Below are 14,664 nucleotides of genomic sequence, written 5' to 3'. Positions count from 1 at the left end.
TCCATTTGGGATGCATGTATGCCTGCCAAGATATGATGCTGAGCAATTTTTCTCACCCCATCTGTGTGCCTTTATAAGCCAAGGTTCACCTTAATCTTTAGGTCTCAGTTAAGATTGGAGGTTGCCAGACGGCAGCAATGGTGCCAGTCTGCCTTCCTTGCTTTTTAACACCCGTGCTCCAGTAAAACCCTCTAAAGGGAAATATCTGTGACAATTTTCCTTTACTGCTTTTGGATGTCGCAACCTAATATGTAAAGTCAACTCTGTGGGTGGATATGTTATTTTTATGGATCCCGTGAGTGAAAGAAGAAGTTCAGAGATCATCTATTAATCAAAACATAAACTGTTTGTGACTATTTGTGTCGTTTCAAACACGGGAGATTTTGAGAAGTTCCAGCTGAAATCCCCCTAAATGCTCTGCTTGTTTCTCTCAGAGCACTGCAAGTGGGGTTTCATCAGTTCAGTAGGGTTTGAGTTTCTGTCTGTGGGTGATGCGAAAAAAAAATATAAAATATCCACATCATTCTTCTAAGCAGTCACAGACATAGTAAATAATGAGGCATAGCCACACACACACACAAGGTATAAAGATGGTATAAAGTGTCCTCCTGGCAGTTACGACTTGGACAATCCAGACAGCCTCATGAGGTGCATATGAGATTTTACCAGGGGGCTATGGGTGCCATTATGCAGCTACCATGTACCTTTTCCCCCTATAGCAGGATCATTTGATCTCATTCATATGCAAACCTTCATTTAGTGCTCAAATGGGGAAAAAAAAAAAAAAAAGTATTTTTCATTGTAAGAGTAAACATAATCTTTTGGTTTAAGTCAGAATTGCTGAACAACAGCAATGTTTTCTAGTGTTGTGGCAAAAGTCAATTTCAGCATAAATATTTTGCTGACTTGTTATTTTTGCTATGTAAATAATATATGCATACAGTACTACTAAATATACTAATAGACAAGTGTTAAATCACAGGGCATCCATATTAACTCAAACCTGAATGAAACTAAAGATACCACTGCACTTACATGATTTTAAAAAGTAGTGTTATCAGAAACAGGCAGGCAGAAGTAGAACATGATTTGGACCCCTATGCCATCAGCTTGTGCACTGAAGTAGAGGGCAGGCTGGTGAACTGCCACCTGGAACCCTTGTATTTGGGAAACAGCACTCCCGAGTGGAGTTATGTGCCTTTATGAGTCTCGGCGTGAGCAGCCTGAGCTAGCTAGACTGGCTTTGAGCAGGAGCTTGGACTAGGTGGCCTCCAGATGTCCTTTCCAACCTCAGTTATGCTACGACTGTATGGCTGAGGAATAAATAGTTGATTTTGCTTGAAGTTCAACAGACAAATTTTACTTTGATATTTCAAAAAAAAAAAAAAAAAAAAAGGTAAGGTTTGGAGGTTTGGGCACCTTTTCCATTGTCCTGTTGCCTACTAAGGAGTTTGTACTATCAGACTCCCACAGATTTCACTCCAACTCCAAACACCTTGTTTTCACTACTTTCTATGGTGGAAGAGCTCAGCCTCCCTGCATTTCTTTCTGCTTTCTTGGGAACAGATTGCCCTGATCTGGGGACAGATGTGTCCTCAGGTGTTCAGATCTTCCCTGGCATTTTACCCTTTAAGATGTGCTCAAGCCTGCACATCTTAAAGAGCAGTAAATCTAATCTTGCAGATGAGTTCAAGGGATAAGAACAAGCACCTTGACTCACTGAAGCTTTTCAAACTTTTCAGAGAGAGGAGGATGTGTGGTTTCACTACCTGTTGTTTTCATCAGTGCTCCTTGTCTGGGATGCTGCTGTGCTGCTCTTAATAGGGGATTTGAAACCTGTATGGTTCTACCCTCTAGCCCTGTTTTTGCCAAGTTCTTCATTTTCAGCATCGTTTTCTGATCACTGTCATGTTTATTTGTCTCTGCCACAGCTTTAGTGAGTGGGATGAAAGGTCAAGTATCAAGGTTGCCCTCCAAGACAATGCTCTCAGACATAGGGTCTGATTTTTGGGTGGTCTGTGTGGAGCCAGGAGTTGGGCTTGGTGATCTTTGTGGGTCCTCCGCAGCTCAGGATTCTCAGTGATGCTAAAATAACAATAAATACAAGTGTTCTCAGCTTAAATGTAAGCAGAAATTAACAGACCTTGCTGCTTTGTGTTTTACAGCCATCTCAGACCCCAAAGTGGAAGCCAAGTTTATTCCCAGTCCAGACATAGCTGAAGACTCCAAGAAAGTGGTGGGGATGAGCTGCTCAGCAACAGGGAAGCCAGCTCCAAAAATCTCCTGGCGCCTTCCCAGCATCCTGCTGCAGAAACCAAGGGAATACCACGTCAGGCTTGGCAACCAGACCGTCACTGTCATCAGCAACTTCACCCACACTCACTCCAAAATCCTCCAGGAGTACCCCATCGCCTGTGTGATCCAGCACCCATCTCTGAATGTGACCCTGGACCTGCCCATGGACAGCCTGGCACAGGGTCAGTACTCAGCCCCGCTCCTGCCCTGGAGTAGGAGACATGGAAACATCTACTGGGGTAGATCAGAAGCTCCTCCAAGGGCTGGGGAGCAGGTGGGGAAGCCCTGTGAAGAGCAGCTGGGATGGGGAGGGACAGGCAGATGGGGAGCATCCAGATGTCCTGCTCCCCAGCAGTGATGCAGCACTTGGTGCCCATCAGAGAGAGGTGCTGTGGTGTTCCCCTGGGGCATCAGACCCGAGACACATGTGGTATTATTTGTATGTGTGCTTGCACATGCTCGCATGGTACCTCATTAGATCCTTCTGAGCCTGGGGATCAGCTAAGGGGTGTCCAAAATGGGTTGGTTTGCTTTGGTTTTCTTCATGGAGAAGCCTGCCTGAGCACCCGCTGCTTTCCCCACAGGTCAGGACAGCGCCATGGCACCATCTGTGGCCATTGTCATGGGAGTGATGGTCCCTCTGATTTCCCTCCTTCTCCTCGCCTGCTTCCTTTGCTGCTGCCTGAGACACCTACATGACCCGGAGAGAAACCTGGCCCGGACTGGCTGGGTAGGTCTCTGTTCCCTTGCTGTGGAACAGCAAAGTTCAGATGGCAACCATAACCTTACACCACTCTTCTGCATCTCTTAAAATGACCCACCTACGTATGGCATGGCCAAGCCATGCCTTCAAGGAAGCGTCTTGAACAGAAGAGGGGCTCTTGAGGAAGAGCGTGCCAGTGTGTGGTGCTCAGGATGGGAAACGGCCACACATGAGCCTGTGGGGTGCTGTGAAGGATGCAAGTTCAAGGCGGGAGCAAACCCAGCGGGACACTGCAGCTTGACCAAGTCCCAGTCCTGTTTTGTGCTGAAGGCATCTCAGCCTCCTTGCAGGATGCACCTGAGGCGTGCACCCTTGCTTTTAAATGCGTGTTTTGGGGATAAAAACAAAAAAAAAAACAAACAAAAAAAAAGGCAATGGCAAGAACTACAATGCATTTCTTCCACACATGCTATCCCTAAATCCAAGCTGAAGTCTGCTGGGGAGGTTGTGAGAAGCAAAACTTAATCTACCATTCTCTAGCACCAACAGGTGCAAAATTCCATTTGGTAATGCAGGCAGACCAAATCTGCTCCCCTGCACTTAAGACATTCATATATTTTTCAAAAAGTAAAATTAAAAAATCTCTTCTGCTAGGTCCTTCCTGTATGTTCCAAGGAGAAGGCATGTGGACAGTCCGTGCTTGTTGGCAAGCAGGGTGCCGCCGTGCTGCCCAACAGCTGAGATCCTGCACACCCAACACATGGACGCCTTGGACTGTCAAGTAAACCTGCTGTGAGATCACAACAAAGGAAATACAAGGAAAAAAAAAAGAGAGAGACTTTTAATAATATATATTTATTTATTTTGTTATACAAACATTCCGTTTTTTTAGAAAAAAGCTGTGAAATATTTATTTGAGAAGCTAAGGCTCTTGGCTATGTGGAACTGCATAACGAAACCTTGTGATTTGCATTTTCTATGCTGCGTTTACTCCTTTCTCATACATTAATATTAGAGGTTCAAAGCTGGGTGGGGGCTGCCTGAGGCAGCGTGATGTTTTGTTGGTCCACTGACTTGGGGCGTGCTGCCTGTGGGTGGAGGGAGGCAGAGGGGACATGGAGTGAGGCTGCTGCTGTTGTGGTATTTTGGGATCTGAACCATCTCCCCAAAGGGCTCAGGAGAGCACGTCTGCAGCTGGACCAAATTTGTAACCCTGGTGCCAGGGGCTGTAATTTCTGAGCCATCAGGCACCAGCAAATTGCCAGCTCTCGCCTCCACCAGCCTTTCCTAGAAAGGTATGTAAAAACAAAGGGCTTTGTGTCTTCCTTTCCTTCCCCTACACTCCCCATGGCCAACAAGCCAAGTCATCTGAAATGAAAGAGAGTGGGTGAGCTGAGAATGAACAAACCCAATTCTTGTCATAGAAAAAAAAGGTTTTTTAAACCTCATAGTGCTTAGAAATAGCTGATCTGGTGAGTGCGGGGAAAAGGGAACTAGCTGCAACCCAGAAGCCTTCACAATTGGGGAATTTTTCTCCTTTATTGTCAAAGGAAGAAACCTCTTTTTTTTTTTTTTTATTTTTTTCCAGACTTCCCCAGAACTGCAGTTTAGGTTTCCTCTTTGCCTGCATGGGAAAGGGCCATGGAGGGAGGCAGACCTTCCCTGGGGGTATTTTGTGCCCCATGGGATGCAGGCAAAGTGACTGCTGCTCCAGGCAGTGGTACATCAGGCTTCTCTGGTCAGTGGGGTTCACACTTGCTCTTCAGTTTTTGTTTGTTTGTTTGTTTTTGGTTTGAGGTTTTATTTGTTAGTTTGTTTGGTTTATTTCTGGAGAGTTTTTTAAATTGTTTGCTTCTAATGTTTAAATTAATGTTTTGTTTTGTTTTTTTTAAAAAAAGAAATCAGTCTGGTTCTGAAATAGACTTGACATGGGAAGTAAAAGGATTTTCAGAGGGGAGATAAAAAGGCACAAAGCTGGCAAGAAGCCCTTATGAAGCATGGGAAGATTGTAGAGATGACGTGTTTCTATTTTTTTTACAAGTTGTTCATCTGGAACAGAAGCTGGGTTTGGAGTCAATAAAATACTTATGTTTGTTTTTGTAATTCCTTCTACTTTTTAGTTGAATGTTGGATTGTGAAAGGCTTTTGTAGGTTTGTGCTTACCAGCACAACAGAACTAGTGACCAAATGAAAGGGGGGATCTGGCAGCGCACAAGCAAAATGTTGTACAGTAAGGAGCACATTATTGACCTATTTGTCTTTCTCAGTATAGATATGAGAACTGCAAATGACATCCAAATGCAGAACATGTAAAACTGATATGCGTATTTGTCTTCATAATGTACAAAATAGCCAGTGAAATACAGTGCCATAAAATGCTATATGTTACTGCTGTTGAGTTTGGCTTCACGTAGCAAAGGTCTGTTAGGTGGGGGAGAAGAGTACAAAACAGGTACAGACACGTTTCAAAGAACAACCAAGCACGTGACTGAGGGGATCAGAAGTTTATACCGTGGGTGAATAACATCCTAACTGTTGTTCTGAGGTTTCTTTATTATTATGTTGTGCTTGTCTGTCAGCTTATCTCTGTGAATAGTTTGACAGCAACTCTTTAAAGATGAAATTTAACATGGGCTTACTCATAGGTTTAGTATTTAACAAATAGTATCAGAGGTTATAAAATGTTGCCAGTTTTGAATAGGTCTGGAAAAGACAAACAAAAAAGAAAAAAGAACTTGAAGCACAATGGATGGCTCTATTCTCCTGCTGTCAATGCAAGCGATGCAAAGCAGGTTAATTTTGTAAGTATGTGGAAGAGGAGTGTATCTTCAAAGTTTACACTACAGGACTGCTCTGAGCCATCACCAAAAAACAAACACCAAAAGCCTAGGTAATAGTAGGCAATGGAGGCCATGTGCTACAGCCAGAGGCTCCCAGCAGCCTTGTGTGAAGCCTGGGTACAGAGGAAATGACTGAGTGGGGAAAGAAAGTCAAGGACAACTCTAACAGGGAGTTTTGCTGGCACTGTAGGCTGAAGTGGGTGCTCCCTGTTGCACTTCGTCTTGCATTTCTCCCCGTGTTAAGTGTTTTTTGTTTTTCTTTTTCTTGCTTGCTTTGTTGAGCCATGGGAATGGGGTTAACTTTTTTCTCTGGGACTTCAGTTTTCCAGGAGGTGTTTGATGGGTTGTCTTTATTCACCTGGCAAACCTGAGCCAGGTCTAACCGAGGAAAAGGAAAACTCTGTGGCATAGTGGCAGTTCATTGGAATGCAAAAAAAATTGAGAATAAAATAAAATAGAAAAATAGTTTAAAAGTTGAGCAATAGCTACAAGAGCCCTGACAAGAGGTTGATGACCTCGTATGTGGCCAGACCTCTGGCCAGGGACATGCTCAAGGCTGCTCATGGTGCATACTGGCACCTTTGCAGCAAGGTGGCTGTGGCCACATCTCCTGAGGAGGAAGCTTCATGTAGTCTGCACCTCTTGGCTTTGACTTTTGATCTTGTCAGTAGCCATCTGGTTATAGGACATTGAGAAAGTGTCCTTTAAAACTCAGTCAGGGTTCTCTTGTTTTCAGGATTTTCTTACACCTGGCTAGAGCAATAGGAGCAAGCAAGAGCTGTGAGAGGAAACAGCCCTGCCCCTGTGTTAAGGGTGAATACAGGGGACAACTTCCTTGAATTGCATTATCTTTCATTTTAAAAAGCTCTAAATCAAGGCAAATGGATCATATAGTGCAAAGCATTAGGAGAAAGAGTATGGAATATTCCACTCTGCATATCTCCATAGTGTAATATTTGTTTATATTTAGATACGGTAAATGAATCAGAGGCCAAACAGTGTTTTTTAATTTATCCATATCAGAATACATTGAAACATTATTCTAAGGCTGTGCAACACGTCTAGACTCATGTTTTGGCATGCCAGGCTGCTTCAGGGACTCCCCGTGCTGTTACTTCTCTCTCTCTGGGTGCCAGGTTCCTGGTTCACCAGAGCAGTAACATGTGAAGGATTTGCAGCAGCAGCTCTGGCTGAGGATGTGGTTTCCTCTCACTGAAGTGCTGCCCTCTAGACATTTTGCAAAACACAGTTGCAATTGGAAGAATATACTTTTTTCAAAAACCACTACTGGCAGATGCACGGGACTAAATCCCTGCAGTGAAAAGGAACTTTGTTATGGCAATAGAAGATTGAAAGCATAATTCATCATTTCTCTATTGTATGGTGCTGAGGAATGATTCAGCTACTAAATGCCACATCAGTGAGTTTTGTGATGAACTCATACTTGGGAGAAAATATAGCCTATTGTTTGCTCAGTTTTCGGCACTGACCATTGCAAATCAGCTGAAATTAGAGAGTTGCAGTAATTGAGTAGGTTTTCTCTTTCATAATGAGACTATCAAACCAGACAGATAAGTCAGGCATAGGAGAAAAAAGAGGGTTTTCTTAGGAGAAAAAAGAGGGTTTTCTTAGGAGAAAAAAGAGGGTTTATAATCTTTGGAAAAGTGGACAGGCCACTAGGGAGGACTATAAGGATGTAGCGAGGCTGTGCAGGGACAAAATTAGGAAGGCCAAAGCTCATCTGGAGCTCAATCTGGCTACTGCCATTAAAGATAACAAAAAACGCTTTTATAAATACATCAACACAAAAAGGAGGACAAAGGAGAATCTCCATCCTTTACTGGATGCAGGGGGAAACTTAGTTACAAGAGATGAGGAAAAGGTGGAGGTACTCAATGCCTTCTTTGCCTCAGTCTTTAGCGGCAATACCGGTTGTTCTCTGGATACCCAGTACCCTGAGCTGGTGGAAGGGGATGGGGAGCAGGATGTGGCCCTCACCATCCACGAAGAACTGGTTGGTGACCTGCTATGGCACTTGGATGTGCACAAGTCGATGGGGCCGGATGGGATCCACCCAAGGGTACTGAGAGAACTGGCAGAGGAGCTGGCCAAGCCACTATCCATCATTTATCAGCAGTCCTGGCTATCGGGGGAGGTCCCAGCTGACTGGCGGCTAGCGAATGTGACGCCCATCTACAAGAAGGGCCGGAGGGCTGACCCGGGGAACTACAGGCCTGTCAGTTTGACCTCAGTGCCAGGGAAGCTCATGGAGCAGATCCTCTTGGGAGTCATCATGCAGCACTTGAAGGGCAAGCAGGGGATCAGGCCCAGTCAGCATGGGTTTATGGAAGGCAGATCCTGCTTGACGAACCTGATCTCCTTCTATGACAAAGTGACGCGCTGGGTGGACGAGGGAAAGGCTGTGGATGTGGTCTACCTTGACTTCAGCAAGGCTTTTGACACCGTCTCCCACAGCATTCTCCTCAAGAAACTGGCTGCTCTTGGCTTGGACTGGCGCACGCTTCGTTGGGTTAAAAACTGGCTGGATAGCCGGGCCCAAAGAGTCGTGGTAAATGGAGTCAAGTCCAGTTGGAGGCCAGTCACTAGTGGCGTCCCCCAGGGCTCGGTGCTGGGGCCGGTCCTCTTCAACATCTTCATCAATGATCTGGACAAGGGCATTGAGTGCACCCTCAGTAAGTTTGCAGATGACACCAAGTTAGGTGCGTGTGTCGATCTGCTCGAGGGTATGAAGGCTCTGCAGGAGGATCTGGATAGGCTGCACCGATGGGCTGAGGTCAACTGCATGAAGTTTAACAAGGCCAAGTGCCGGGTCCTGCACCTGGGGCGCAATAACCCCAAGCAGAGCTACAGGCTGGGAGATGAGTGGTTGGAGAGCTGCCAGGCAGAGAAGGACCTGGGAGTGATGGTGGACAGTCGGCTGAATATGAGCCAGCAGTGTGCTCAGGTGGCCAAGAAGGCCAACAGCATCCTGGCTTGTATCAGAAACAGTGTGACCAGCAGGGCTAGGGAGGTGATCGTCCCCCTGTACTCGGCTCTGGTGAGGCCGCACCTCGAGTACTGTGTTCAGTTTTGGGCCCCTCGCTACAAGAAGGACATCGAGGTGCTTGAGCGGGTCCAAAGAAGGGCGACGAAGCTGGTGAGGGGCCTGGAGAGCAAGTCCTACGAGGAGCGGCTGAGGGAGCTGGGCTTGTTCAGCCTGGAGAAGAGGAGGCTCAGGGGCGACCTTATCGCTCTCTACAGATACCTTAAAGGAGGCTGTAGTGAGGTGGGGGTTGGCCTGTTCTCCCACGTGCCTGGTGACAGGACAAGGGGGAACGGGCTAAAGTTGCGCCAGGGGAGTTTTAGGTTAGATGTTAGGAAGAACTTCTTTACTGAAAGGGTTGTTAGGCACTGGAACAGGCTGCCCAAGGAGGTGGTGGAGTCACCATCCCTGGAAGTCTTCAAAAGACGTTTAGATGTAGAGCTTAGGGATATGGTTTAGTGGGGACTGTTAGTGTTAGGTTAGAGGTTGGACTCGATGATCTTGAGGTCTCTTCCAACCTAGAAATTCTGTGATTCTGTGATATTTTTGTTTCCACTCATAGTATACCAGAAATCACGCATACTTTGGAAGGCTTTCTCATGTCTTCACAGCTTTCGTCTTTGCTTATATAAAGATGTGTGTGAAAGAAGCACTGAACTCTTGTCCAAGATGTTTGTAGACAGGTGCTGTTGTAATCTTCTTAGCTTTGAGGGAGGGAACACCTGAAATTTCTGTGAAGCTTGAGGGAGTACACAGCCTAAGACCTGTACAAAATATAAACATCTTTTCTTGTGAAATATCCATCTCCTTTTAACACAGAAAACCCTAGAAGAGTTGTATAGAGTGCAGAGGCTTTCCTTCTGTAGATACAACCAGAAACTTCATGCCATGCTTCATCTCACCACTGGATTACCACATGGCTAAGAGCTTTGCTGTGTGGTTTTGCAGTGTAACCCCTGGGCACCAGACCCCTCAGTGCAGGATCCCTGTTACACTGCTGGCTTTTGGTTTCTGGAGCTGCTTTACACACAGACACGCCTGGGGAGGGTGGGGGTCTTAAGGCATACTTGCCCTCTGCAGACTCCTTTCATGATCCAGCTTGTGGTCTTGGCTTGTTGCAGGCTGGAGTGAAGCAATGGGACCTGTGGGTGTCTCTTTGCTCCTTTCGGTGGAGGAGCGTCTCTTGTGCTTGCTGGTGAGTCCCTTGCACTGGGTGAGGGGGAGCAGGGTGATATGTCCTGGTTTGCCTGGGATTGGCACCCAGAGCTGCCCTTCCTGCTGGCCATCAGCCACCCGCATGTATTGGGAACAGCTTGCAGTTACACCTGGCAAGCTGCAAGTCCTATGGTGCACCCATATCTGAGCTCACCAGGGTGGCTCTAACGGGTCCGTGAGGAAGAGTAAGTGTTCCTGCTCTTCTTTCTTTTAGGGGGTGTTGATTATTTCCAAGCCTGATAACCCTTGCAGTCTGGGGAACAAAGCCGTGCAGCTGCATCACAATGCCAGCACATTGTAGACATTGCTCGCAGGCATTAATGATTGACCAGCAGCAGCAGGAGGAGGAAATGACAACGACGGAAGAGGTTTGCTGCACTGTTTGTGGATTGGTTCCCCCAGTGGAGCTTTGAAAAACAGCGCGAAATCTTTCACTTTCTTCCCTGTGTGTGTGCCAGCCTCTTGCCGACAGAGGTGGGAGAAGTGGCAAGTTCTCGGCCCATGCGCAGCCCCACCATGCTTTTGCCCTGGGGCTACTGGGCTGGGATCTGCCTGCTGCTGCTTTGCAGGGGCTGCCGGCTGGAGGAGGCTGCCAGTGGTGAGTAGGGATGCTCTTTCCCCATGGAGGCTTTCTGGAGCATGACCAGCCTCTCTGGGCACATGCAGAGTCTCAGACGCTGTTCAGACTGAGCTCCTTAGCAGGAGGAGGCTTGTATTTCCCATTTGTGTCTCTGTGTCTCTCTCATGTTTCTGTTGGGACAGGCAGAACAACTCTTCTGTTGTACAGGCGGGTCTTTTGGTGGTGGGGTGCCCTGGTCTGCCCCCCATGTCTCCGTAGATGCCAGTGTGAGGAGCAGGGGGATGCTCTCCAGGGTGGGAACAGTTTTTCTGGGACTTTCCAGGACAGCCTAGAGCTATCCAGGTCAAAGAGGGATCATTTTGGCAGTGGTGGGGTGCGGGCAGGCAGGTGGTTAAGGGAGGAGGCACGTTGCCAATTAGTGGGGCAGAAAGGCACCTGTGGGGCTGCTGGAGAGCCCCTCTGATCCTGTCCCAGCTCCCAACCTCAGTGAGGGTGGTGGCACTGCATTTCCAGGGCCCCATGTGGATCAGGCAAATGACCCAAGTCTTGATTTGCTGTGCTAAGACACCTTGCCTCTGCATGAATGAGGAAATCCAAATGCATGGCAGCACCTGTGCTGCAGTCCTTCACTGGTGTATCGCACCATCAGTATGATCCTTTGCCTCCTTTCTCCCCACTACAGCACTGCCTCGTGGCTGGGAAATGCATTATGCAGGCTAACGAAGTGTCAACCACATGCAATATCAGGGAGTCCACAGGTATCCAAACATCCCCCGTGGATTCATGGTGTCGTTTCCTGTTCCAGTGCTCTGTGAGATGGGAAGGCTGAGACTGGATGGGGACTTCAGGGGATTACATGTTTTCCCAAGTGAATTGTTGGGATTTTTTCCTCTGTCCCTCTGATCTTGAGGCCTGCTTTGTTCCTAGGTGTGAAGGAAGCAGTGAAGTCTGAGAGCTTTATTGCAGCAGCCCTCGGTGGAGAGGCTAACATCTATTGCAACTTCTCACTCTCCCTGGATGTCTTGCAAGTCACTTGGCAGAAGAGAAATGGGTCTTCTTTCCAGAACGTAGCCACCTACAGTAAAACCTATGGGCTGCGGCTGATAGGGTCATTTCAGAAGAAGGCACGTTTCACTACAGCAGCCCTGAAAGCCTCAGCCATCACACTACAAAATCTCACTTTTGAGGATGAATCCTGCTACAGATGCATCTTCAATGCGTTCCCTGATGTCTTTTACAGTAAAGATACATGCCTCAATATTCAGAGTAAGTTTTCCAATTATTTTCACTTACATGTCTCCTGACTTCATCAGACCTGTGCTGCAGGCCTGATGTGTTATCCTTTCCTTCATATGGAGACTTTCCATGCAGCAGCATCTGCTCAGGGGATATTCTCCAGAATCACAATGTCTTTCCTTAGGGGTGGTGAAGGTAAATAAGCTGGGGGTCCATTTGGATGAGAACCCAAGTTCAGAGAGCTCACTTACCCAGCTTTGACCACGAGGTGTAGTAACTATCTCCTCTCTTTGCTCTCAGCAATTTCTGAGCTAACAGTGGAATTTGAGTCCTACCCGGCCACCAAGGATCTTCTCACTGCAGTCTGCTCAGCAACAGGAAAGCCTGCTCCCAATATCACCTGGCTGATTGACGAAGACCTCTATGAGTCCCCCGAGATACACTACATCCAAAATCCAAATGGAACAGTAACAGTGGCAAACAGATGCACCTTCTCTGCTAGCCACCTCCACAATTTGGCTTGCCTCCTTGACCACCCACAGGGAAGGAAAGTGAAGACATTAACAGGAAAAAAAGGTAAAAATAGTCTGTGTTTGCATGGAGGGGTGAAGCTTGTAGTAAGGGGTACTTTGGAAAGCAGAATCAGTAGCCAGCCTCATGGCAAAGAAAGCACAATCGTGGTCTGTGCAATTGCAAATTGTCTGGCTGGCATCCAGACAGTCATTGGTATGTGCAATTGTGGGAGTGCAGTTTGTCTTACGTAGGTCTCAGTAGAGATCTTTCCTGGGAGTGCAGACTTATGTGGGATGAAGACTTCTTGATTTGAAAACATCCAGAAGGCTTCTTCCTACAATACTTAAGTGGCTGCGTGGGGTGTGTGTGTGTACACGTGTGTATATATATAATGTTTATGTAGGTATGTTGCATATATATACATATATCTCTGAATGTGTCTATTTGTACATTATCACCAGTTCAGAGCTGATGATCTCCAGCAGCATCCGCAGCTGGAGAGTACTAGCAGAGCTGGCCCCTGGCTGTCGAATGCTGGGGAGCAATCTCTTAGATAAAAGGTCTCACATCCCTCAAGAAAGGTGGGAGACTTCCCTCATGATAAAACTTCTTTGTACAGAAGCAGAAACACACAAACAAGTCAGGAGTAGGAATGCTGGGGTTTGGTTCCCCTGCTACCAGGGAAATGTGATATTTCTGGTATTTATTTAAAAATAAAACGGTTAATGTTTCAGTTCAGTCCCAACCTCTGGAAAAGGAACTGAGGAACATATTGATACCCTTCCATGTTCTCTGTCTCTTTGTAGGTAAACGGAAGAGCATAGCCATTGTGGTGGCTTTCATAGGTGTGATCTCCACAGTATTGATACTTCTCTTCATCAGTCTAATCTACAGAAAGAGGAAAAAGTAAGAGTGATTTTTGCTTTCTTGTAAATGACATGGCTTGCCTGTGTTCACATTGCAATTTTCCTTTCTGTTTCCTGTTGGTGTTTACATATGCCTGCACTGGAAACTTATCAGTACAGTAGCACTAGTTTTAAAATAGCAAGATTCGCTCTAAATATTAGGAGGTTCCTGAGCACTATATGATGAGTTAATGTTTTTGTTTGTTTGTTTTACCAGTCTGCAGAGACCCAGAGCACCCAGCACACCTGCAAGGGAGAAAGGTTTAGAGCAGGATGTAAGTGAGGAAGCTGCAAACCTGCGCACACAAAAGGACCAGCACACTGCTTACCAAAATGAGGTAATGCCAAAGCCTAAGACTTCCAGTAATCCCTCAAGTCCTTCTGAAATCTTGGACAATGCTCACCACGAATGTGCCAAAACTCTTGCACTGGCTAGGTGACAGCACATGTGCCCCAGCTAAGCCCTGGCAATGCTGGGGAATGCCTGGAGCTTGAAGGAGGAAAGTTAAGCTACAGTTAAGTGGAAAGGCAGAGAAGAAGTACTGGAAATGCCCTGAAGGGTGGGTGGGATGTCCCTTCTGGAGAAAGGTGACACAGCACTGCAGAGTTTGGGCTCTGTAGCTGACAGCCTCACGTAGACTTTTTCCTAGAAATGTTTGTCCTGCCCTGCTGGCTGCACAGGCGTGAAGGTGTGCTGGAGGGCTGGTGGCATACACAGACACAACCAGCAGCTTACCACAGCTGCTAGTCACTCCCGCCAGCAGCTCTCCTTTGACCTCCTACAGGTTTCCTCCATCCAAGCTCTTGCTAGTCCAGTGCTGTGAACAGGAGCCCTCTGTTTTCTGGTCTGCTTGATCGTGGCTACACAGCTGTGCTGTCTCTTTTATAGGTACTGACACCAGGATCTCAGCTTCGCAGAAGGCTACCACATGAAAAGAAAAACCTGGAAGAGACCCCAAGGTCCAGCCTCTCATTTACAGAGGAAGCAGAGAGCCCAGACATGCGTCAGAGGGAACTTGCTGAGACGTGCGAGAAGGAGCTGGGCTGCATGCCCATGGCTGAGCACAGAGAAGCAACAGCAGATGGGGAGCCCGAATCAGGCCCTGACACTGCTGCTTCCCAGCCCAGCACCGAAGAGCCATCAGCCCACCAAAGCCTCATCTCCACAAGCGCAGAGACACAATGAGGCCTGCGGGCAATTGTGGAACCCAAGCTGAGGATGCAGGGGAAAGGACAATCTGCATGGGCCCTTCCAGGTGTGCCCCCAGGGGACTCTCAGCCCCAGTGTCCAGGCATGAAACCCATCACAGAATCACAGAATTTCTAGGTTGGAA

General features: G+C 47.1%; 2 protein-coding genes across 4 annotated transcripts in view; both read left to right on the top strand.

Annotated features, from left to right (window-relative positions):
* LOC137861757 (OX-2 membrane glycoprotein-like) overlaps nucleotides 1–5,381 on the top strand; it is an 18,998-nt gene extending 13,617 nt beyond the window's left edge. For 2 of the 3 annotated variants that reach the window (XM_068693204.1, XM_068693220.1), the window contains exons 3-5: nucleotides 2,166–2,477; nucleotides 2,880–3,025; nucleotides 3,653–5,381. In XM_068693204.1, coding sequence (XP_068549305.1) covers nucleotides 2,166–2,477; nucleotides 2,880–3,025; nucleotides 3,653–3,739 — 545 coding nt within the window. In that variant the 3' untranslated portion in view covers nucleotides 3,740–5,381. The remainder of the gene's footprint in view (nucleotides 1–2,165; nucleotides 2,478–2,879; nucleotides 3,026–3,652) is intronic. The other variant, XM_068693211.1, reaches the window with a different exon arrangement.
* On the top strand, nucleotides 4,158–14,664 carry LOC137861749 (OX-2 membrane glycoprotein-like). Its single transcript, XM_068693197.1, has 8 exons — nucleotides 4,158–4,293; nucleotides 10,003–10,076; nucleotides 10,311–10,694; nucleotides 11,604–11,942; nucleotides 12,213–12,488; nucleotides 13,232–13,331; nucleotides 13,548–13,668; nucleotides 14,220–14,664. The coding sequence occupies exons 3-8, from the start codon at nucleotides 10,598–10,600 to the stop codon at nucleotides 14,514–14,516; spliced, it is 1,230 nt and encodes a 409-aa protein (XP_068549298.1). The 5' UTR covers nucleotides 4,158–4,293; nucleotides 10,003–10,076; nucleotides 10,311–10,597; the 3' UTR covers nucleotides 14,517–14,664.

The sequence above is a fragment of the Anas acuta genome, chromosome 1 (genome assembly GCF_963932015.1).
Source record: "Anas acuta chromosome 1, bAnaAcu1.1, whole genome shotgun sequence".
Lineage (NCBI taxonomy): Eukaryota > Metazoa > Chordata > Aves > Anseriformes > Anatidae > Anas > Anas acuta.
Note: the sequence above shows the minus strand (reverse complement) of the source record. Positions and strands in the feature narration are given on the sequence as shown.